This window comes from Neomonachus schauinslandi, chromosome 1 (assembly GCF_002201575.2).
Source record: "Neomonachus schauinslandi chromosome 1, ASM220157v2, whole genome shotgun sequence".
Lineage (NCBI taxonomy): Eukaryota > Metazoa > Chordata > Mammalia > Carnivora > Phocidae > Neomonachus > Neomonachus schauinslandi.
Window position 1 is genome coordinate 206,040,774 of NC_058403.1, and position 24,417 is coordinate 206,065,190.

Consider the following 24,417-nt stretch of genomic DNA (forward strand, 5'->3'; position numbering starts at 1 on the left):
TTGTTAGGGTTGGTTTCTGGAGATTTATGATTTAATTTGTTTTGGAGTGGGCCATGTTTTCAAGTATCTTTGTATGCCTTGTGATCTTATGTTGAAACTTGGGCATCTGAACTCCTTGCAGAATGGCTCCCTGCACATAAAGACTTCCACTACCAGCCTAGCATGAAGACTTAAGGTATTCTTGGGCCTTTTCTGGGATTGGGTCTCCCCTCGGTCTGTGGGTGTGCTTCCCCCCCCATTCCCCTGTATACATGCTCTTTTATTTTTTATTTATTTATTTTTAAAGATTTTTATTTATTGAGAGAGAGAGAATGATAGAGAGCGAGCCTGAGAGGGAGGTCAGAGGGAGAAGCAGAGCTGAGCAGGGAGTCTGCTTCTCCCTCTGACCCTCCTCCCTCTCGTGCTCTCTGTCTCTCATTCTCTCTCACAAATAAATAAATACAATCTTTAAAAAAAAAATTATTTTTACATGTCTGCTTTTCAATGTATTAATTTCTGTAGGAGTCTCACAAGTCCAAATCCTAGACCGTTTGAGCAAATTCACACTGATACAATCCATTTTTTAAAAAAATTTTATTTGGGGGGCACCTGGGTGACTCGGTTAAGCATCTCACTTGGTTTGGCTCAGGTCATGATCTTATGGGTCATGGGCTCGAAACCTGGGTCTGGCTCCACACTCAGCTGGGAGTCTGCTTGAAGATTCTCTCCCTCTGCCCCTCTCCCCACTCATACGCGCTCTCTCTCTAAAATAAAATAAATCTTTTAAAAAAAGTAATCTCTACACCCAATGTGGGGCTCAAGCTCACAACCCCAAGATCAAGAATCACATGATCCAACAACTGAGCCAGCCAGGTGCCCGATATCCATTGTTATTTATGGTTTGTGGTCATCTTTAATTACTACAATGCATTCTACCTCTCTCTTTTTGACTACAGATGTCATTCTGGTAGTCTTTGGAAAGAAGGCACTGACAAAACCATGATGCAAGTTTTTGGAATTAAGAATGATGAGACATTTGTTTAATTACAAAAATTATAACTACAGAATAAAAAAAATTGAAAAAATACTTTAACTTGTATGCACATAATATAGACTCAGAATGTAAAATGATGACAAAATTACCAGTTGACTTGAAAATCCACAATTGCAATGGCATGTTTTAATATATCCTATCAGGAAATGGAGAAAATAATATTTGTTAGTATACAACAGTTAATAAGACACCTTAAAGAACATGTACAGAAACATTGGTTTGATAAAAAAAATTGTAAATCACATACGAACAGAATTGAAAATGCACCGAAGAATTAGGTTCAGTTGTGAGTAGTTAGAAACACCCACAATCTGCCTGTAAGAGGAAGGTGCTTATTCTCACAAGAAAGGACTGGGTCACAGAAGTCACTGTACAATGCAGTAGAGAAACAAACCACCACATGGTTCCTTTTGACTGCATCACTGTAGCCGTGTTGGTGGAATGTGGAACCCACAGTCATTAGGAGTTTAGGAGAACAAGATGCTTACTACATGTAGTAGACCTTATACAAATACAATCCAGAGAAGAGGGAAGTCAGCACTTGAAAGAACATTCTCAACCAAGATAGTCTAAACGTGTTGCCTGGTGGACACATGATGGCTTGCAGGAAAATCCAAATGGCATCGAACTTTGCTGTGGAACTTGTGGAGAATCTGTGGAAACCCACAGCTCTGAGAAAATGGAAGTCAAGTAGTTGGTGGTGGTACGGAAGATACTCTTGACTGGCAGGACAAAGAATCAGCAAAATGGGCTGGACGATGTATGCAAAACTCCTCTGGTCTTATCACTGCATGTACTGTGACTCCAAAAACGAAGGCCATCTTCCCTTCTGCCTTTCAAATCTCATGCAAGTGAGGCTATTAGTGAATTCTAACATGAAACTATAAAGAAAACAGATTCTAGAGAATTAGGTCAAAACATTACCCATGTTGACCTAACACATTCCAGGAGAGCCATCTCCAATTCTACATTTTTTTTTTTTGTCTGATCACAGGTCTCTTAAAGTGTAATATCCAAATCACAGAAGAAATGACAAAGAGTAAAGGGAAAATATGTAAATAGCAATTCTAATGAGATAATACTCTATGATAAACTCTGCATACTTACAAATTTATGCCAACTATTTATTAGCCAGGAAAATAAGGCTCTTTTGATGAAAGAAAAAGAAACCTTTTCTCATATGAAAGGAGGAATACTTATAACAGATAAGGAATATCCAGAACCTGTGACATGAGGTCAATAGGAAAATCCCAACAAATACCAAAATGTCATTATTCCATGGCCCCTTCACTTACTGAACAGTTAAAAAATTATATAAAAATTAACCCTCCTAGGGCGCCTGAGTGGCTCAGTTGGTTAAGCAACTGCCTTCAGCTCAGGTCATGATCCCAGGGTCCCGGGATCGAGTCCCACATCTGACTCCCTGCTCAGCAGGGAGCCTGCTTCTCCCTCTCCCTCTGCCTGCCACTCCCCCTGCTTGTGTCCTCTCTCAATGTCAAACAAATAAATAAAATCTTTAAAAAAAAAAAATTAACCCTCCTATATATTAGAAATACACTTTAACTCACCCATAGATCCAACAGACTTCAAAATGGAAAGACAACATTTTATAAGCTGATTCAAGGAAAAACACTACCTACTAAGCTTATGTACTATTGCTTAAACAGTGCTTACAGAATTGTCTCAACTCAATGTTCAGCTGAAAAGCAGTAACTGTGGAGTTAGTTGTCCATAGTCCAGAGACTGAGTTTCAGAATGAAATTCATTATTTTTAACTTTTGAAGCATTTCTTTCATGTACTGAATTCTCTGGAGTATTATGCTTGATTTAATTTGTATCAGACTTTCCCCTATTACTTACATTTATAGCATTTCTCTCCAGTGGTGTTTTTACATGACTTTGTATTTGTTAAGATTGAAAACTCTCCTGTATTTTTCAGTTATAATTTACCTATCTACTGTGCATTCTCATCACATGTTTATGTAAGGATGTGGGCCAGTTGAAGGCTTTCCCACAATGTTTACATTCAAGGAGTTTCTCTCCAGTGTGAATTCTTTCATGGCTTCTAAATGAACTGGGTCGACTGAAGGCTTTCCCACATTCTTTACACTTATAGGGTTTCTCTCCAGTGTGCACTCTCATGTGTCCTCGAAAGGTTGTACGATAAATAAAAGCTTTCCCACATTCCTTACATTCATAGGGCTTCTCTCCAGTGTGAGTTCTTTCATGTACTTGAACATAACTTGAACAACTAAAAGCTTTACCACATATTTTACATTCATAGGGTTTCTCTCCTGTGTGAGTCCTTTCATGTATTCGAAATGAACTGGGACAATTGAAGGCTTTCCCACATTCCTTACACTTATAAGGTCCATCTCCAGTGTGGGTCATCATGTGTCTTCGAAAACTTGTGAGAGAAACAAATGCTTTCCCACATTCCTCACATTTATAGGGTTTCTCTCCAGTGTGAGTTCTTCCATGTATTTGCAAACCTAGAGGAGAACTGAAGGTTTTCCCACATTGTTTACATTCATAAGGTTTCTCTGCAGTGTGAGTCCTTTCATGTCTTCGAAAGGAAGTGGGACAACTGAGGGCTTTACCACATTGCTTACATATATAGGGTTTTTCTCCAGTGTGAGTTCTCACATGCACTTGGAAAGTGGTCAGCCAATGGAAGGCTTTTCCACATTCTTTACATTGATAAGGTTTCTCTCCAGTGTGAGTCCTTTCATGTGTTCGAAAGGAACTAGAACAACTAAAGGCTCTACCACATTGTTTACATTCATAGGGTTTTTCTCCAGTGTGAGATCTTTCATGTATTCGATATGAACTGGGACAACTGAATGCTTTCCCACATTCCTTACATTTATAAGGTCCAACTCCAGTATGCGTTATCATATGTCTTTGAAAGCTTCCAAGAGAAATGAAGGCTTTCCCACATTCCTTACAGTCATAGGGTTTCTCTCCAGTGTGAGTTCTTTCATGTTTTCGAAGAGAACTGGGACAACTGAAGGCTTTACCACACTTTTTACATTCATAGGGTTTCTCCCCTGTGTGAGTTCTTTCATGACTTCGAAAGGAACTGGGACAACTGAGGGCTTTACCACATTGCTTACATTGATAAGGCTTCTCTCCAGTGTGAGTTCTTTCATGTGTCTGAAAGGTTTGATGATATCTAAAGGCTTTTCCACATTGTTTACATTGATAGGGTTTCTCTCCAGTGTGAGTCCTTTCATGTTTTCGAACAGACTGGCGGTATCTAAAGGATTTCCCACATTCTTTACATTTGTAAGATTTCTCTACACTGTGATTTCTTTCATGTTTTTGAAAAGGTTGGAGATAGCTGAAAGCTTTTCCACATTCTTTACATTTATAAGGCTTTTTTCCATATTCCTGATACTTGTATGGTTTAGGTGAAGTGTGAGATCTCTTATGCCTATTGAGGGACGAATGGCGCATGAAGACTTTTCCACACACACTGCACTCCCATGGTTTTACTTCAGTCGGAGTTTTCTTGTTCAGATTAAGATTTGGAATAGGGCTGAAGTTTCCTCCACATTGACTACCTTCTTTACTTTGACAGAGCCTCTCTACCATATGACTTCTGCAAAAAAAATCAGGAGGGTATTACTGATTTGTAATTTCCTATCTATCAGTAAATATTAGAATTACATTGTTACCATTTACAAATAGGAAAAGGGTAGGTTTTTCTGTCCTGTCTGAATTGTTTGAAAATGAATATTCTGTAAGAGGGCTCAACTGTTAACTATTATATGAAAACAGTGATCGTCATATATGGAGTTTCTGAATAATATTTCCAAATGAACTATTCTGCAAATACTGCAGATTTGTCACATTTAAGAAAATGCTTTTAGTGAAAATTTTCTAGGAAAAAATACATTTGAAGCTGGGCTGTCTTGTGACTGCTTGCTTTTAAATTTTTGTAACATACAAAGATTCCCTGGGACACTCCTTTCCATCGTGAATGCAACTCACCTTAGTTTTCTTCCCTGGTTTTTGTACTGATCTTCAATGTTATGGTCTTTCCATTTTTTCCCTACAATTAAAACCCCCCCAAAAAACAATAAATTATAGAAGAATTATTACAAATCCATGATGAGTTCTGACCACGCCTGATTTACCAAAGTATTCCTTTTATCCATTCCAAATCAAAGAACACTGATGGGCAAGAAACACTCGTCCTCTGATTGACAAGGTGAAAGTAAGGTGTGATCCTTACCTATTGAGGCCAGGTTCCTCAAGGTTTCCCGCATCACATCTCTGTAGAGTTTCTTCTGTGAAGGATCCAGCAGAGCCCATTCCTCCAGGGTAAAGTTTACAGCCACATCCTCAAAGGCCACTGGGTCCTAAAACATCCCACATATGTGTAGAGGAGGATGAATGAGACAGCACTAGAAATCTATAGTCAATTCATAAGAAGTTCACATGATTCTGTAATCTCAAAATATTCCATGACTTGGTCATCAGAATTCTCACTCTCAATATGTAATCATTTCCTCATAAATTTAGGAGCATCATGAACACACAAAAATTGTTTCTACTTTTTTACTAGTTTCACTTCAAGTCTCATTGCTCTCTAATGGTAGAGTCCCAAGCACATTAGAGAATGAAATAAATGATACACAAAGGAAAGAAACATTTCCATTTTAAGACCATCAATTCCTTGTGAGAAAAAAACCTCAGCTCCTTCCTTATTACACACCATTATCACACAGCACATGAAGCACAGGGTCACATCTTCATGAAGTTTTAATGAATAAAAACATAGTGAAACATTGGGAGCTTTTCTTTCTATTTCCACTGCCAAACATGTAAGGCTAGAGGGCCCGTGGGAATCCAATTCATAACTAGGACCGGCTAGCCCTATTGTCCTGAAGTACTCCAGGCCATTAGTAGTAGTCAGATACATCTGGCTGAATGAAAATATCTGGTAGAGAGCATTAATTTTAACTTGTCTATAAAAATATTTGTCAGAGATTCAGTTACTCCTTTCTATTTGTCCCATTTCCAAAGTTACTCAGAAATTACAGCTCAGGTATAAAAAAAGAAAGCATCACAACTTAGAACTCCACAAAATCCCTATACTCATGGGCTTCAGAGCTGCTTCTCACCAGTTTTTAGCATATATACGCACATCTACTGGGATGATAAGTTGCTAGAAGAGCTTTTCCTGGCAGAACCATTAACAGTGTACCTCAGGCCTTGCTGAGCTACAGGAACTGGAAAGAAGTTGCAATTTGCAAAGAGGTTCATTTGAAAGCTACAATGGTTTGATGGTGAATGCACCCATTGTTATAAAACACACAAAGGATTCAGCAGTGTTTTCCTCTAAAAGAACATAAAAACCTCCCTTCTCCAATTTCGGGAGGCAGTGATTTTCCACCAGCTGCCCTAGAGGCTGCCCTTCCATTTCTCTCACTTCTGTGCCCTCATGTGGGGCATAGGAGTACGACTTCCTAACCTCTGGGCACAGATATTCCTCAGCTAATTCATTCTCCCAAATGCTGGTCTCTGAAAAGATCATTAACCTACTGATGTCTACACGCAGGTGATAGAGGAAAGGCTCCTACACAGTAATTTGGATGGCAGAATTTGCCCATTTGGTTAAGAAAACAGAATAGGAAACCCACACTTCTCAGTAGATCCAATGAGCTCCTTGGGTTGGCTCTAATGACTCTTTCTGTAGTGGACCCGCAGCACTCGCTCGTAACAGTGTCCCACTAACTAGTGTGCAGAAGAGAGTGAACATTACTAGCAGGCTTGAGACTGCTGATCCTTACAAATGCCTGCTCACAGTATTTGTCCTTCATTGGTATCTGGGAGCCAAGATGTAGGAAGGGCCCCACCAATGTGATGAGAGTGACTCAGTGTGCCTAAACTGTTTATACAAAGAATATGATATATTCCAAACTCTAGTTTCCTCCTGAGAGTCTGAACTTTCGTTACGCACAGCACAGGGTGCCTATGTGACCTAGGCACTGAGTCTCTAATGAGCTTCCCGGGAAGACAATATTTTACATGTGTTGTCACAACCTGTTGCTTTGGGGAATTGAACCCATCCTATGGATTACAATAGGAGATAACATCTCCTTGAAGCTTGCATCTGGTCTCCTCCAGAACAACTTTACATATATTGAAAGATTTGATTTATTTATTTGACAGAGAGAGAGACAGCGAGAGAGGGAACACAAGCAGGGGGAGGGGAGAGGGAGAAGCAGGCTTCCCGCGGCACAGGGAGCCCGATGCGGGGCTTGATCCCAGGACCTTGGGATCATGACCTCAGCGGAGGGCAGACACTTAACGACTGAGCCATCAGGTGCCCCTACTTATATATTTTTTAAAAAATTTATTTATTTTTAAGTAATCTCTATACCCAATGTGGGGCTCAAACTCACAATCCGGATCAAGAGGCGCATTCTCTTCCAACTAAGCCAGCCAGGCACCCCACCACCCAACAAATTTAATTAAATACTAAACAAGACTAACGAATGATATTTAATTATTCTAATAGAAAAAGATTTAAATTTTTAAAAGATTTTATGTATTTATTTGAAAAAGAGAGAGTGAGCACAAGCAGGGGGATCAGGAGGCAAAGGGAGAGGGAGAAGCAGGCTCCCCATTGAGCAGGGAGCCTGATGTTTGGGTCTTGATCCCAGGACTCTGGGATCATGACCTGAGCCGAAGGCAGCCGCTTAACCGACTGAGCCACCCAGGCACCCAAAAAGATTTAAAAAAAAAATTTTTTTTTAAGATTTTATTTATTTGTCAGAGACAGAGAAACAGAGAGCACAAGCAGGAGAAGAGGCAGGCAGAGGGAGAAGCAGGCTCCCCGCCAAGCAAGGAGCCTGATGCGGGACTCGATCCTAGGACCCTGGGATCAGGGCCCAAGCCAAAGTCAGCCGCTTGACCGACTGAGCCACCCAAGCGTCCCAAGAATTAAATTTTTATTGCGTATCAAAGGAGAATGAAAAAAATGTGAAAATATGGTACATGTTCTTAGAAATAACTCAATTTCCCAAGATGTTTCCTCTCCCCAAATGTACTTTTACAAAATCCCATCAATCCCCAAAACAGACTTTTTCTGGGGTCAACAAAAACTATTCCTCCAAACCTAATATGAGGAACAAATGTCAAAAAAATGGTCAAGGTCTTCTAAAGGACAAACAGGCAGCTTGCCTAATATACATCAAAGATTTTCAAACTATAGCATTCCAGACAGCATACTATTAGCACAGAGAAAAACAGACCAAGGGAAAGGAAAATATCTTCCCTGGGCCAGCATTAAATACTGAAAGCTGGTCAAGGACAGATCGGGCATCGTAGAGCAGTGGCAGACATCAGAAACCCCCCCCCCCCTTTTTTTAAAGATTTTATTTATTCATTTGAGAGAGAGAATGAGACAGAGAGAGAGAGCACGAGATGGGGGAGGGTCAGAAGGAGAAGCAGGCTCCCCGCCGAGCAGGGAGCCCAATGCAGGACTCGATCCCGGGACTCCAGGATCATGACCTGAGCCGAAGGCAGTCGCTCAACCAACTGAGCCACCCAGGCGCCCCAGAAACCCTTTTAATACGTGTGGCAAAGACAAACTGTTATCTAACTGGAAAAATACACTGTATTCACTTCTATTCCATGTAAAATAGCCAATTCATTGTAGATTTAAATGTGGAAGATAAAACTAGGACACTTGTAGAAGTCATAAATAAATGCTTCATTGATCCAAAAATGGGGAGAATTTTCTCAGATAAGGTAAAGAGTAAGACCTGAAACAAGAGACTGAACAATTCATAATCAAACTAAGGACATTAAAAAACAAGGTAGAAGAAAATATCTGTATTTTTTTTTTTTTTAAGATTTTATTTGCGAGAGCGAGAATGGGAGAGAGTACACGAGAGGGGGGAGGGTCAGAGGGAGAAGCAGGCTCCCCGCCGAGCAGGGAGTATGCTTCTCCCTCTGCCTCCCGCTCCCCCTGCCCACGCTCTCTCTCTCTGTCAGATGGATAAATAAAATCTTAAAAAAAAATACTTTAAAAAATAGTATGCAGAGTAAGACTGAACAGTTTAAAAATTAGAAAATAATCAAAACATATATTTTTTAAAGATTTTACTATTTATTTGACAGAGAGAGGGAGCACAAGCAGGGGGAGTGGGAGAGGGAGGTTTCCCGTGGAGCAGGGAGCCCGATGTGGGGCTGGATCCCAGGACCCTGGGATCATGACCTGAACCGAAAGCAGATGTTTAACGACTGCTAGGCACCCAGGTGCCCCTAATCAAAACATATTTAACAGAAGATGGAAGACCACATATGAAAAAATGTCCATCTGAGGGCTCCACGCTCAGTGCAGAGTCTGGTTGGTATTCTCTCTACCTCTCCCTCTACCCCTCCAGTTTGTGCCATCTCTCTCTAAAATAAATAAATCTTAAAAAAAAAAAAAGTCCATCTGCTAATAAGAAAAAAAAAAGACCAAGCACATTACATTTCATACTGATTAGGACAAAAATTAGTCAATTTAATAATGCCATGTGTTGATGACCAGTCAACAAATACATAAATCATGCACGAATGGAGGAAAGGTTAACTGGTATGCTTCATTGCCATTTCTTGTCAATTTGAACTTGATCACGATCTACAATTTTTCTCCAAGGTCCAGAGAATTTATTGTGTATTTGCACTTGGAGTCTGATACAAGAATGAAAGGAGCTGTATTTTTTTTTAATTTTTTTTTTTTTTTAGATTTTATTTATTTATTTGAGAGACACAGAGAGAGCACAAGTGGGGAGGAGAGGGAGAAGCAGGCTCCCTGCAGAGCAAGGAGCCTGATGCGGGGCTCAATCCCAGGACCCCGGGATCATGACCTGAGCCGAAGGCAGATGCCCAACCGACTGAGCCACCCAGGCACCCAGGAGCTGTATTTTTAATGAGAGTAAAAATTAAATTTGAAAAAGCCCAAATACCATAACCATAGCAATGGATGAGTAACTTGGATGGCCTACATTTACAAGATACAAACATTTATGAAACATACTGTTGCAAAGAACCAACCAAAACACTTTTTTTTTTTTTAAAGATTTTATTCATTTATTCATGAGAGACAGAGGGAGAGACAAAGAGGCAGAGGGAGAAGCAGGCTCCCAAGGAGCAGAGAGCCCGATGCGGGACTCGATCCCAGGACCCTGGGATCATGACCTGAGCCGAAGGCAGACGCTTAACCATCTGAGCCACCTAGGCGCCCCCAAAACACATTTTGAATGTAATTTCATTAATATTTATTTAGACAGAGCAAGAGAGCACAAGCAGGGGAAGAGTAGAGGGAGAGGAAGAAGCAGGCTCCCTGACAAGCAGGGAGCCCAATGTGGGTCTCGATCCCAGGACCCTGGGACCATGACCCGAGGCGAAGGCAGATGCCCAACCACCTGAGCCACCCAGGCACCCCTATATTCATTTATTTAAAGATAAATAAACTAAAAGAATACCATTTAGTGAAAAAAAAAAAGACAGTAAAGGTTATGAAGAATAAAGAATTAAGACAGAGGTCATATAATACGGTGCAGGATGGAGAGGAGTCAGGTCAGGAACCTCAGGAGACAACCAACTGCCCAATGCCCACTTATAAATCTTGATGATTACAAAGATGTTTATGTTGTTATTACCACAAAATCTTCTCAAAAAGCATTATGCATATCATTTTCTGAATACACTTGATGATAAAAATATAAGAATCAAGTTTGAAGAAGTATGCAATTTTTATTTTTTATTTTTTGCCCTGTAATGTAGAGATCTGAATTCTAGTTCACAGATTTTTGGCAGCAAAAACTGGTCACAGGTGTTTATTTTGAAAGAATTGGTTACAGACCTCTTATAAACACAGGGTGACACGTACTGGTATGGGAAGATGTGAAGGATTTATCAATAGAATAATTAAGTAAAATGCACTGCAGTATATACACCAGGTTACCTTTTCTGTAACTCTAATAGTCAACTGCAGAGGAAGGTGGACTCCCACCTAAGATTCGATTCAGATGTCCAGACTGACAACACACACATGCCAACAGGGTATGAAAAGGTTTCCTCCATAATGCAAGAGGGCAGGGCAGGGCAGGCCTCTCAAACAGGTGAGAAATGCCCTGAGAGAGCAAGGAAAGGAGCCTGGTTGGGTTTTTTATTGGGATTTGGGGGTGGGCTAGGGTGAGACTACAGGGGCAGGGCCTTCAGTGAACTGAGTATCTTGCCAGAGCCAAAGCAGTGACGAGCCAGGCTGTCTTGTACAGAGGTGGAGCACAAGGGGAAGAAAGGAGGGATGAGGGTTGAAAGCTGTCAACAGACAAACCTCAAACAACGTCAGAGACTCCTGGTTTCCGGTCAAACATGTAAGGAGTTTAGATGCTGGCATTCCTGTCCTCATAAGAAAGAAAAAAACCAACACACTAAAATCAACAACTCTTCTTAGATCCATGAGAGAATTGAGGTCACAGGGAAACTACTATCTCCAAAGTCAGACAAAAAAGTAGCCATTTATTTTTTTAAAGATTTTATTTATTTATTTCTTTGACAGAGAGAGACACAGCGAGAGAGGGAACACAAGCAGGGGGAGTGGGAGAGGGAGAAGCAGGCTTCCCGCCGAGCAGGGAGCCCGATGCGGGGCTCGATCCCAGGACCCTGGGATCATGACCTGAGCCGAAGGCAGACGCCTAACGACTGAGCCACCCAGGCGCCCCGAAAAAGTAGCCATTTAAAAATATGTCCAGAATGGGCGCCTGGGTGGCTCAGTTGGTTAAGCGACTGCCTTCGGCTCAGGTCATGATCCCAGGGTCCTGGGATCGAGTCCCGCATCGGGCTCCCTGCTCTGCGGGGAGCCTGCTTCTCCCTCTCCCACTCCCCCTGCTTGTGTTCCCTCTCTCGCTGTGTTTCTCTCTGTCAAATAAATAAATAAAATCTTTAAAAAAAAAAAATATGTCCAGAATATTCTGTTCTTAACAAGGCCTGTCCTTTCAAAATCTGTTTTACGAGAGCATCACTGACTGGGATTTTCTTGGAGTCTGACTGACCCGAGGAGGTGGACAGAGAAACACTTGGGACAGTGACAGGATTTTCCCTTCCTGACATAAAGCACGTGGTGGTTTCTCTAACGCCACCTGCTCCGACTCTGACTCACCCATTATGTGTCTGGTAGTTCAGCTCAATACTAACACTATCCAGACTCAGCATCTTTCACAGATCGATCACTCACTACAACAAAACTGCCCCACTTCAGATGCCAGCCATAAAGGGGGTGCCTTGTCTATTTCCATCCAGCTGCCTACAAATCCACAGATGCCTTTGAAACCCCCTGAGGTTTGACAATTTGTTAAAACAACTCTGAGAACTCAAGAAAGCACTTGACTTAACAATTATTGGTTTATGACAAGAGATACAACTTAGGAACAGTCCAATGGAAGAGATACGTAGGGACTGCAAATAATAGAATGAGATATAGCCAGACATTTATTACAATGGCTAAATTCAAGACATTGAGAAAAAAATAACACATAATAGTGAAGATGTGGGGCAACAGGAGCCCTCATTCATTGCTGATGGGAATGGAAAATTTATGCCGACCTTGGAAGATGGGCAGTTTCTTAAACAACTAAATCCAGCAATCACCATCCTTCCTATTACCCCAAATGAGCTGCAAACTCATAAAGAAACTTCATAAAGAAACCCGCACACAAATGTTTTTAAGAGCTTTATTCATGATTGCCAAGATTTACAGGTAACTAAGATATCCTCCAACAGGTGAATAGAAAAACAATCACTGGAACCTCCATATGATGAAATATTATTCAGTGATAACAGGAAATGAGGTATCAAGCCAAAAAGACATGGAATAACCTCAAAATCATATTGCTAAGTGAAAGCAGAGACTATGACAAGGCTACACACTATATGATTCCAAGCATAGTTCTGGAAAGCACAAAACTATGAGAGAGTAAACGAGCTAGAGTTGCCAGAGATTTGGGGGTGGGAAGGAGGAATGAAAACAGATGGGATGACAGGGAATGTTTAGGGAAGTGGAAGTATACTACCTGATACAGAAATGATAGACACACATCATTTTATGTTGCCAAAGCTCAGAGACTGTATAACGCAGAGTCTGGCTATTGTAAACCAAGGACTTCATTGCATCAATATTGGCTCATTGAATATAACAACTGTACCACAGTGATGCAAAATATAAAAAATAGGGCAAACTATATGAAGCAGGGGGGGTTATGTGGGATCTCTGTATTTTTTTTTTTAAGCTTTTTTTTATTCACTTGAGAGAGAGAGAGAACGCGCACATACCCGTGCACACGAGTGGGGGCAGGGGCAGAGGGAGAAGGAGAAGCAGGGTCCCAGTTGAGCAGGGAGTCCCATGCGGGGCTCAATCCCAGGACCCTGGGATCATGACCTGAGCTGAAGGCAGATGCTGAACTGACTGAGCCACCCAGGCACCCCCTCTCTGTACTTTGTGATTAAGTTTTCTGTAAACCTAAAACTGCTGTAAAGAAGTTCATCAGAAAAAAAAGATGAAGACAGATGCATTAATATTCATCCCTGATGACTGACAACTGAAAAAGGCCACTGTTCATTCAATTGATTTGAATTTATTCAATAACCTATTATGGCACCCTATGAGGTCTAAACCCTGAGATGTGGGAGAGCAGAAATTTCCACTGAATGTCTTCTTGAGAGCCCACCACTGTATGTCCTGAGAAGTGAAATGAATGCCTTCATCACTCTCAGTAGTGTCTGGAACTCTGAAGTGGATACGGAGTGTCCAGGCAAGGACTTACATTGAGACCTTAGTACATGTGGGGACAAATGTTACCTTGATTTATATGCTGGAGATATCTGTGAGGCCGGAGAGTCCCAGAATTCTTTTACCGTGAAGGAGCATCTCAGAGACAATCACCCAAGAGTCTATGAACATAGCTGAGGCCATTGCTGGTCAGTGCTAAGATGACTGACTGATGGCATACAGTTTGGGCTCTAGGGCCACTTCTTGCATCAGATGCCTATGGACGACTTAAGCCCATCACGGGCAACCCCAGGAAGCACGAGAGGAGATCACTGAAGCCTCTATTGTGAAACAGTGTTGGAGGGCACTCACAGGTGTGCCTGCTGCGCGGCAATTTGACCAGAGTCCAGAGCCTTCCTGTTTTGTTGGTGAATGGGGTTCTTATTCAGAGTGGGCCATTTTACAAGTAACAGCATCGATGGGCTCAAGTAAAACTTTAAGAAAGGAGTATGTTGCCTCCATAACACCAAAACAATCTAGGCAGTGTTGTGGCTGCTGAGAGGGACAACAGTTACTTCTTCACCTTGTCAAGGAGGAAACGGGCTCCAGATTACCAAATAATTTTTAAGAATTTTTTTTAGGGGCGCTTGGGTGGCTCAGTTGTTAAGCATCTGCTTTCGGCTCAGGTCATGATCCCAGGGTCCTGGGATCAAGCCCCACATCAGGCTCCCTGCTCGGCGGGAAGCCTGATTCTCCCTCTCCCACTCCCCCTGCTTGTGTTCCCTCTTTCGCTGTCTCTCTCTGTCAAATAAATAAAATCTTTTAAAAAAGTTTTGTTTTTTTAAAAGATTTTTAATTTTTATTTATTTATTTATTTATTTATTTTATTTTTATTTATTCCAGGACCCTGGGATCATGACCTGAGCCGAAGGCAGAAGCTTAACGACTGAGCCACCCAGGCACCCCAGAATTTTATTTTAAAAGATTTTCTTTGAGAGAGAGAGAGCACAAGCGGGGGGGGGGGTGCAAAGGCAGAGGGAGAGGGACAAACAGACTTCCCACTGAGCAGGGAGCCTGATGCAGGGCTCAGTCCTAGGACCCCGAGATCATGACCTGAGCCGAAGGCAGACACTTAACCCAACAGAGCCACCCAGGTGCCTCAATTTTTAAGAATTTAAACAAGGCACCAGGGCCTGGCATATATATGGCAATGGCCTATCCCCTTTTTACGAGCTTTTTTTTGATTTTTATTTATTCATTTGAGAGAGAGGGAGGGACAGAGAGAGCATGAGCAGGGGGAGAGGCAGAGGGAGAGGGAGAAGCAGGCTCCCCTTTGAGCTGGGAGCCCGACGCAGGGCTTGATCCCAGGACCTGGAGACCAACCATCTGAGCCACCCAGGCGCCCCTTTATGAGCTCTTTTTATAAAAAAAAAAATTTTTTTTTAAAGCAAAGCTCAGTTTTATTTTCTGCAGTAACAAACATTTAAGCATCAAACAAAACAAATGGACCCTGAGTGCCCTAGGGCCAGCAGCGGCAGAAGATCAGGCCCCCCTAACACCGTTGCAGCTACTACTACAGGGATGACTGCCCCAGGGAAGGACGCAGTGCCTTGGGAAGGGACAAGAGGTTAGGCCTTAGCCACCTCTCCCCAGCCCAGGCTTAGCGGGAAACGGGGGGCCCAAAGCGCCGCATGATCTGCATCACCAGGGAAAGCTGATCAAGAAAGGTGATGATGGAAATTCGGAGGAGGCGAGGATCTTTAGCTCTCCAGCGGACGGCCACGACGCTGCCACTCACTGTGAGCTGCTTCTCAACAGCCCCTCTGTGGGGTTCGGCATCCGGGGCCAGGGACCCATAGGCGATCTCCGCCTCCAAGTCGGACGGGAAAGGCACGCAGAGGGCAAATACGTGTATTCGGCTTTCTGGCCTTGGAATCTTGGAAGCAGCATCTCCGCCTGGCCCCGGGACGTGCTGTGGGCGAGAGATAGGCTGGGCCCTGCCGGCGGCAGGCCGCCCCTGCACCGCCAGGAAAGCCGGGGCCGCCGCGGCCACCATGGCAGTCATGGCCGTCCCGGCCGTTGTCCACACCTCCCGCCCCGCCGCCTGCGTCCGCTCCTGCCGCCTGCATTCTTTTTATCAAAATTTTTATGTCCCAAATATCCTCAGCGGAGGATGTCATTGGTGTGATGTCATACCTGCGCTGCTGGAGCAAGGTGGACGCAGTTCAGACCCCACCTGCGGAGGCTGTGTGCACCGGCTGCTGCGGTGTGGAGACCCCCTGCAGGGACCAGGTAAAGGTGGATCCTATCACCTGAGAGGTAAAGGCCAGCTGCACCTGACAGGCTGCTGAAGCAGGCACCGAACAAAACCGACTTGGTCAAGTCTGTGACGGCAGGATATTTATCTGTTGCTGAATGGATGGAGTCAGGAATTTCCATAATGGTGGGGGCGGGGAATAGGGATTTATGGGGTGCAGCCACAGTCTCAAGGTTGCAGGAATCCACTGAGGTGTCACTCATTCTTTCCAGATTTAAAGAATAGGACAAACATGGCTGTTAAAAGGGGAACCAGAGGGAATAACCGCTTCTTCATTTTAAAAAAGGGGGTTTTCAATCAATGGTTCTGATTCCTTCAAATGTTTAAATTACATTGGATCGGATTAAGTAATTTAACTGGGGGTGGTGCAGTAAAAGGTCGGTGGGGTCCCATTTTGTCAGTATAATTTGGAAGTGCCAAAAACAAAATGTGAAAATTTGTTAAAGGTTTTTAAAAAGATTTTATTTATTTGTGAGAGAGACAGAGATAGCGACAGAGAGCATGAGAGGGGAGGAGAGGGAGAAATTTATGACACACTGGGTTCAGCCTTTCCCTGTTCAGTATGGGATATTTAAAGAAAATGGGTGTGGGGTGTCTGGGTGTCTTAGTCGGTTAAGTGTCTGTCTTCGGCTCAGGTCATGATCTCAGGTTCATGGGGTCAAGCCCCGCATCGGGCTCTCTGCTCAGCGGGGAGTCTGCTTCTCCCTCTCCCTCTGTGCATTCTCTCTCTCAAATAAATAAATAAAATCTTTAAAATAAAAAAAAATAAAGGGGCACCTGGCTCAGTCGTTAAGCATCTGCCTTTGGCTCAGGTCATGGTCCCAGGGTCCTGGGATCGAGCCCCACATCGGGCTCCCTGCTCGGCAGGAAACCTACTTCTCCCTCTCCCACTCCCCCTACTTGTGTTCCCTCTCTTGCTGTGTCTCTCTCTGTCAAATAAATAAATAAAAATCTTTAAAATAATAATAATAAAAAAAGACAAGGAGCGCTAAGACCATGACAGATTTTTAGTAAGATCACGGTTCTCATGGTTCAAGTGAGACATGCTTATTTGTCCTCTGCATTATATTCAGCAACTCCCTTATCAGGGGTACCCTGCTTAAGTATAGTGGGGTCCCCAGCTTTAACTGCAAGTTGAACCTTAGTATTGATTATTTGCATAAAGGTTCCTAAATTAGTGCATTCTAGCAGATGGCAAGATTAATTCAGAACCCATGTTGTAGAGGCCCAAATCACCAAGGAGTGTACTTTTATCTTTTTTGCTGTGTAAATTCTTTTAGTATATGTTGAATTTTCAATTGCTCAAATTGCAGACCTTGGTTTTGAGAGAGGAAAACTGAAGGGACCTCATGATAAAAAGGCTTTTTTTTTCTTTGCTCCTTTTCCTGCTTCCATTCTTGCTAATACCTGCACCCCGGCCTTACACATACCTCTTTTTTTTTTTTAAGTAGGTTCCAACACAGGGCCTGAACTCATGACCCTGAGATCCAGATCTGAGCTGAGATCAAGAGTCAGAGGCTTAACTGACTCAGCCACCCAGGCGCCCCCTTACACATGCCTTAATGTATGTCCTCCTTGTAAAGATCAAGGAGTTAATGATTTCTTTGGAGTTTTCCAGCACAATAGATAACATCTAAGGAGTGACCTGGAGGGGTCATCATATACCTTTTCCAAGACCGCTGACTCCAGATACCGTGCCACCAAAATACCTGGCTCCAGGGCGTAAGTGAGGTCTGGAGGACACCAGTTCCCAGATATCTGAGAGGACATGTACACCAAACCACCATTCTCAATAGAAACTGCAGACCCAGGGGGCACCTGGGTGGCTCAGTTGGTTAAGCACCTGTCTTCGGCTCAGGTCATGATCCCAGGGTCCTGGGATGGAGCCCCTGCTTCTCCCTCTCCCTCTGCCCCTACCCCTGCTTGTGCTTTCTCTCTCTCTCTGTGTCAAATAAAGTCTTAAAAAAATGCTCTTTAAAACCTCCAGACCTCAAACAAAGATGAGACTCATTTTCCTTTTCCTTTTTGAGTCTCCCAGACGCGCTCTCTCTGTATCTTCAATAAATTCTGCTCTCACTTCCTGCTGGCTTACATTTGATTTCTATCCTGTGCATAGCCAAGGACCCTCTTGGCTGGTCCTGTGGGACCCCCTCTGGGTCTTCAGAGCCGGCCTCTCTGCATCAGTTTCAACATTTTTTTCTTTTGCTTCCTCTCCAGTTTTGTTTTTTTCCATCACTGGATATACTTCAGGGGAGCGGGTGTCCTCTACCTGGGTATTTATACATTTTTTCCTCCAGAGAGCCTCAAAGCAGCGCCTGCAGGGTTAGGAGCCTCCTGCATGACAACTGGTTGCTTTATAGGGTTTTGGAACCCTGGACTTAAGTCAAGTTTGAACTAATCCCTTTGCTGTGCCACAGGGGGACCATGAGTGTCGCCCCCTAAACTCGAGGCTCCAGACCTTTGCTGCAGTAAAGGCAGGGGTAGCAGCAGAGGGCCTGAAGGGTCCCTGGGGTTAGGAGTGTGGACTCAGCCCATCAGCTACTGGCTGCCCTTCACTCTCCTCTTTCTCTAACTCAATGACTGCTATTTCACGAGTGACCACCCAGTGGGCCCCCCTCTTGCACAGGACAGAGTCCTCTCTGCCACCCCACCCTCTGTCACAGCGTCACCCTAACACAGATGGAAACCAGCAAACACATGAGCCGGGGACCACCTGAAGGAGGGCCTCGATCTAACACTCCTGCTCCCACATGCCTAGGGCTTCTGTAAATTGCCGACTCCTGTTGGCTGAACACAGAACTGAGGCTTGGGAGGGTCACGCGTGCGACACGGGACAGCACAGGTCACAGCACGAGCTCCCCAGCCCCGAGCGCCCGCGGAACATGCCGCCATCAAGCCTCAGAGCAGCTGAGCAAGTCAGGGCAAGAGAAGCAGACCCACAGCACAGCAGTCACGCCTGGACGTGGCTCACGGTGCCAGTAATTATGGTCACCGGCAGAGACATGGTGCCCATGTTGAGACTGAGGTCAGTGTGGCATGGGGACACACATACACATATGTGTGGAAAAGGTTTACAAATCACATAATGAAGGTCTCTGGGGAGGGCAGGGCTGGCCCCTCAAGCAGCTATGATCAGGCTTCAGAAAGCAATGAAAAGAACCTGGTCTGGGGTTCATTGTGGCTGGGGGCTGGGGCTGGGGCAAGAATTCTTGCCCAGGGGCAGGGGCCTGTGTGATCTTAATTTCTTGCCATCTCTAGAGGAGATACCACTCAGACTTTCTCATCGGCTTGACCAAGTGGGAGGCATAAGAGAAAGAGGGAGGGAGGAGGCTTAAACTGTGAGCAAACATCCAAAATATGGACCGGATTGCTCATACAAGGAGAAAATCGTGGTTAAGAAAAACATGCATTTGCAAGTGCTTGCTTTCTTTTCTTTTTTTTTTTTTTTAAGATTTTATTTATTTATTTGAGACAGAGAGAATGAGAGAGAGAGAGCACATGAGAGGGGTGAGGGTCCGAGGGAGAAGCAGGCTCCCTGCCGAGCAGGGAGCCCGATGCGGGACTCGATCCAGGGACTCCAGGATCATGACCTGAGCCGAAGGCAGTCGCTTAACCAACTGAGCCACCCAGGCGCCCGCAAGTGCTTGTTTTCATATAAAGAAACACTAATAGGATGCTCAAGAAATGACCAATACTCATTTTAGGGGGTGCCTGAAGCAAGAGCTCTGGAGTAGACCAGGCTATTCTGACACTGAGTCTCTTTAGACTGTATTTTACATATTTTTGCTAACCCTTGCATACATTATTATTTAAGGTAAATAGTAATATATATAAACCACATTTTTCTTTTTAATAGCCTTTATTTTGAATGACCTTATTTTGCTTTTTAAGATTTAATGAAAAAATTTTTTTCTACATAGGAAACCGTTCTAAGATTTCATCCTCGAAACATGAACACTTAAGGGATACCTGGGTGGCTCGGTCGCTGAGTGTCCAGCTCTTCATTTTGGCTCAAGTCATGAACTCCAGGTTGTGGGATTGAGCCCTGTGTTGGGCTCCATCCTCAGCAGGGAGTCTGTTTGAGATTTTCTCTCTCTCTCTATCTCTCTTCTGCTGTCCCTCCCCCTGCTCGTGTGTGTGCTCTCTCTAAAATAAATAAATTAAGGGGCGCCTGGGTGGCTCAGTCGGTTAAGCGTCTGCCTTCGGCTCAGGTCATGATCCCAGGGTCCTGGGATCGAGCCCTACATCGGGCTCCCTGCTCCACGGGAAGCCTGCTTCTCCCTCTTCCACTCCCCCTGCTTGTGTTCCCTCTCTCGCTGTGTCTCTGTCAAATAAATAAATAAAATCTTTAAAAAATAATAAAATAAATAAATTTAAAAAGAACACTTTTAAAAGTTTAAGCCATAAAAACCAAAAAATTTCAAATCTTTTTGCATAACAAAAGCCAGCATAGTTTCTCCTTATTAACTCCTACTGGGGTTTAAGATTAAGTAGCATATTATATAATACACTAGGGATTTGGCCTTCATCCATTAAATGTATTAGAATTATCAAAGATTTATGCAAGTTTTGAGTATTTTTCCTTATATCACTTAAAAGAGGAATTAATTTGCCTTAAACTTTAACAATATTATAGCATTCAAATTTCCAAAGCTCTCTCTACACAAAAAAACCTGACCTAAAATGTAAAATCTACCTGAGAACCTCAAATATCCCCATCTCACATCCTGAGACTCTTCTGCCTAAAGGGAACAAATACTGTTTGATACCAGGACTCTTTGCATTACTTCCACTGTATCTTTATATCGAACTATATTTTCAAAGTCTAAGAACTAAAAATTTCATGCTCTTACAAAGAAAACAGAATCACAAATGGCTAAGGGAAGCTACCTAAAGTTAAGAGCTGCAATATACAATATACAAACATACAAGGAAAGAAATGCAAATATTGGAATCAGGTGAGATAAGCAGCATGCCTCCCCACAGTTCAGAAGGAAAACTCATATTCCCAGCTTGTGGTCCAGACTGCACTTGTTGGGATATAACCCCTGAGTCAGGGCGGAGGTTTGGGGGTGGGGGGAGACACGAGCAGCCATAGGAATGAAGTCTAGAAGCTTCGTACACACCATTCTTGGGGCATAATGGAAACATTCCTCTCTCAGGGTTCAATTCTCACAAGTTAGGAAACTTTTGGCCCGATTCAATGTAAGGATCTGACTCAAAATAACTCCCCAGTTCACAAACTTTTTGTCCAGAAGACCTACCCCCAGACCTTCACAGACTTTCTCAATGTACAAAAATTACTGAGTGCACCTACACTGTAGATGAAAAGCTCAAGCCTATGTCTAGAAACAGGCCCAGGAAACCACAATTACCACCTCAGAAAGAGCAGCACTGCCCTGCCTTCTAATCCCATCCCCCATGTACACAGGCATCCCCAGCTTTCCTTGGCTCTGTAGCTTCTCTCAGCTCCTTCTGTAGTGTCTGAGCACATAGGACACCTGCAGGGGGAGGAGGCTCTCCAGGAAGAACCAAGTGGGCCTTCAAGCACTTCCCTTCACAGGCTCAAGGCGGGGCCTTACCTTAGAAACACGACCTCAGGCTTCTGCTTCCTACCAAGTTGCTCTGAAGCACCACTAATATTTTAAAAATGATAAGCCCAGTGTTTGGACAAAATCACCAAATCCAGTGTTTAAGTGTAAGGGAGGAAAGAAAATTGTAAAGATTCTTCTAGTTCAACAAAAAAACACACAAATATCTACTCCTTTCAAAAAATATGTCAGTTAGGGGCGCCTGGGTGGCTCAGTCGTTAAGCGTTTGCCTTCAGCTCAGATCATGATCCCAGAGTCCTGGGATCGAGCCCTGCATCGGGCTCTCTGCTTGGTAGGAAGCCTGCTTCTCCCTCTCCTTCTCCCCCTGCTTGTGTTCCCTCTCTCGCTATGTCTCTGTCAAATAAATAAAATCTTAAAAAAATAAAAATGTCAGTTAATTATTATTTCCATGGCAAGAAACTGTTTGGAAACAATCATAATTGAACACAATTCTAGGGGCGCCTGCGTGGCTCAGTCGTTAAGCGTCTGCCTTCGGCTCAGGTCATGGTCCCAGGGTCCTCGGATCGAGTCCCGCATCGGGCTCCCTGCTCAACGGGAAGCCTGCTTCTCCCTCTCCCCACTGCTTGTGTTCCCTCTCTCGCTGTCTCTCTCTGTCAAATAAATTTAAAAAATCTTAAAAAAAAAAAAAACCACTTCTAGGTATTACAAGTCTAAGTCCTGATATTGCATTTCCAAATCACCTAAAAGGACAAATCTGTGGACGTTACTACATACACTCATGGGAAGAAAAACAGGAAAGAAAAATTTTAATAAATGTAATAATGGAATTTTTTTCCCCCTGAAATTCACCCCTTTCTTGCCTCTTTGTAAAATTTTATACTTTGGAGATCTACTGGTTAAATACATTTTAACTGAAAAAGCAGGCTTAAAAGAAGTTGAATAAAGTCACAAACTCAGGTAGGGGCAATACTGACAGGAGACAACACTCAGGGAAGTCTCCAAAGAGGAACCACCACCCAAAGGACTTCCCATAGGATGTCGGTGCCCAGGGAAGACCCTGGGAGGAGAGGCAAAGGGATTTCACGCGACATATTCCAGGTAAGTTATTCTTGGCTCTCCTCCTATGTAAAATATCCACAGGCCAAAAAATAAATCTTTAAAGAGAGCCATTCATGGCTCTGTGGATAAATGATAAAATACTGCGTAATTTGAAATGTATCATGGAGAACAAATAGTTAATAATGATGTTATGAACTGGAGAGGAAAGATGGCGTTTCGAAATGCAGGGAAAGATCTGGAAATTTAGGCATTTATTGCCAGTCCTATGAAGAGCTAGGCAGGGGGCACAGGGTCGCGGCTTTGAGACCCTACTCCCCAAACGTTTGGAAAAGTGAGGAGAAAGCGGGTACCCCAGGGAGAGAGGAATGGGGACCCCACAGACCACAGCATCTCCCGCGCACGAACCCGGGAGACCGAGGCATGACTGTCCCCTGGTGACCCTCCCCGTGGTCATCGCCCAACCTAAGGGAGACGCGGCCGCGCAGGGACAGGACAGGACGCCGGCGGTCCCGGCAGCCGGCCCGGCCCCGCGCTGCGTGCCGCGCCACCCGCGGCCTCGGGTCCGCAGAGTTCACGGCGGGGAGGCCAGGTCCCGCCACGGCCGGTTCCAGCCGGCCCCACCGCCCCCCTTTCCCGACTCCCGGCCCCGCACACTCACCATTGCTCGCTTTTCTGGGGTAGCGGGTCGAACCACCATACGACTGCCGTGGCCGGCGGAGGCCACGGCGACAGAGGATGTGGCGGAAGCTCCCGAAGCCTCTCAGGACAGCGAGAGGGGACGCGAACCTCGGCCGGGCAGCAGCGACGGCACACAGTCCCCGCCGTCCACAGCGCGTCGCCCGCACGTACGGTTCCGGCGACTCCCCTGATTGGACAGTTCGCACGGCCCCGCCCCCGCCTGCCTGAGTGACAGCAGGCCGGAGGTCACGTCTTTGAGCCGACCTTGCTTGGGCAGTGGGCTGCGACCTGTTCTCTCCGAGGTCCGTGACCCTTCTTCACAAACACGGACAAAAGTGACCTCACCGAGGGTCATGATGAGTCTGGTTCCATTTTGATCTTCGACCATCTTCCAGCAGGGAGTCGTCTGCCCACCACGCCCCCCAACCCCACTCATTTGTATTTAAAGAATCGCGAAGCCTTGGGCCACTCGGCTTGGTGGGAGGTTTGAAGCCCACAGTCCTAGACCAGCCCAGAAGCCTCAGGTGCTCGCATGTGAGAAACAGACGGAGGCAAAAAACCACTGGAAAACCTTTCAGTGTAATTCCATTGATACTTACCTGTTCAAAGGCTGAAGGAGGAAAGCTGAAAGAACTCTGCTTAGTGAAAAATGATAGATGGTAAAGGTATCGAGGATAAACAAAGTATCAGGACAGCGGTCATCTATGCGGCAGGACAGAGGTGAGCCAGGGAGCAGAACATGAGGAGACCCTGCCTACTTCCCACAGTTAGGAATCTTGATGATGACTTCAAGGATGTTTATATTATTAGCAAATCCTACTGTAAAACATTTTCTACATTCTTTCCTCAATATATTTAATGATAAACAATTTTAAGAAGTAATTAAGGTTGAAAAAGAATTGAATTCGTATGTTTGTTTCTTCTGTAATGTGGCAATGTGAGTTTTCATTCTCAGCTTTGGCAGAAAAAAACTGGTAAACAAGCCAACTGTCTTTAGAAAGAA

The 24,417-nt window shown here is 44.1% G+C and overlaps 3 protein-coding genes across 3 annotated transcripts in view; 1 reads left to right on the forward strand and 2 right to left on the reverse strand.

Annotated features, from left to right (window-relative positions):
* Positions 1–2,508: 2,508 nt before the first annotated feature.
* LOC123325690 (zinc finger protein 791-like) lies at positions 2,509–4,568 on the reverse strand. The gene is made up of 3 exons (XM_044917927.1): positions 4,354–4,568; positions 3,684–4,017; positions 2,509–3,599 (listed from the first exon to the last, which is right to left on the reverse strand). The coding sequence occupies exons 1-3, from the start codon at positions 4,490–4,492 to the stop codon at positions 2,984–2,986; spliced, it is 1,089 nt and encodes a 362-aa protein (XP_044773862.1). The 5' UTR covers positions 4,493–4,568; the 3' UTR covers positions 2,509–2,983.
* Positions 4,569–15,267: 10,699 nt separating this feature from the next.
* LOC110594019 (EKC/KEOPS complex subunit LAGE3-like) lies at positions 15,268–15,937 on the reverse strand. Its single transcript, XM_044917934.1, has 2 exons — positions 15,826–15,937; positions 15,268–15,791 (listed from the first exon to the last, which is right to left on the reverse strand). The coding sequence occupies exons 1-2, from the start codon at positions 15,935–15,937 to the stop codon at positions 15,469–15,471; spliced, it is 435 nt and encodes a 144-aa protein (XP_044773869.1). The 3' UTR covers positions 15,268–15,468.
* Positions 15,938–15,995: 58 nt separating this feature from the next.
* LOC123324065 (zinc finger protein 124-like) overlaps positions 15,996–24,417 on the forward strand; it is a 40,135-nt gene continuing 31,713 nt past the window's right edge. The window contains exon 1 of the mRNA XM_044913052.1: positions 15,996–16,100. Coding sequence (XP_044768987.1) covers positions 15,996–16,100 — 105 coding nt within the window. The remainder of the gene's footprint in view (positions 16,101–24,417) is intronic.

Excerpts from the sequence above, each read along its gene's own strand:
- LOC110594019 (XM_044917934.1), bottom strand. The coding sequence starts at position 15,937 with ATGCAGGCGGCAGGAGCGGACGCAGGCGGCGGGGCGGGAGGTGTGGAC. Across the intron at positions 15,792-15,825 it reads CGGCTTTCCTGGCGGTGCAG|CTCGCCCACAGCACGTCCCG; the intron begins GGGCGGCCTGCC and ends CCCAGCCTATCT.
- LOC123325690 (XM_044917927.1), bottom strand. The coding sequence starts at position 4,492 with ATGCGCCATTCGTCCCTCAATAGGCATAAGAGATCTCACACTTCACCT. Across the intron at positions 4,018-4,353 it reads TCTCCAACCTTTTCAAAAAC|ATGAAAGAACTCACACTGGA; the intron begins ATGAAAGAAATC and ends CTCTTCGAAAAC. Across the intron at positions 3,600-3,683 it reads TGGCTGACCACTTTCCAAGT|ACATGAAAGGACTCACACTG; the intron begins GCATGTGAGAAC and ends TTCCTTTCGAAG.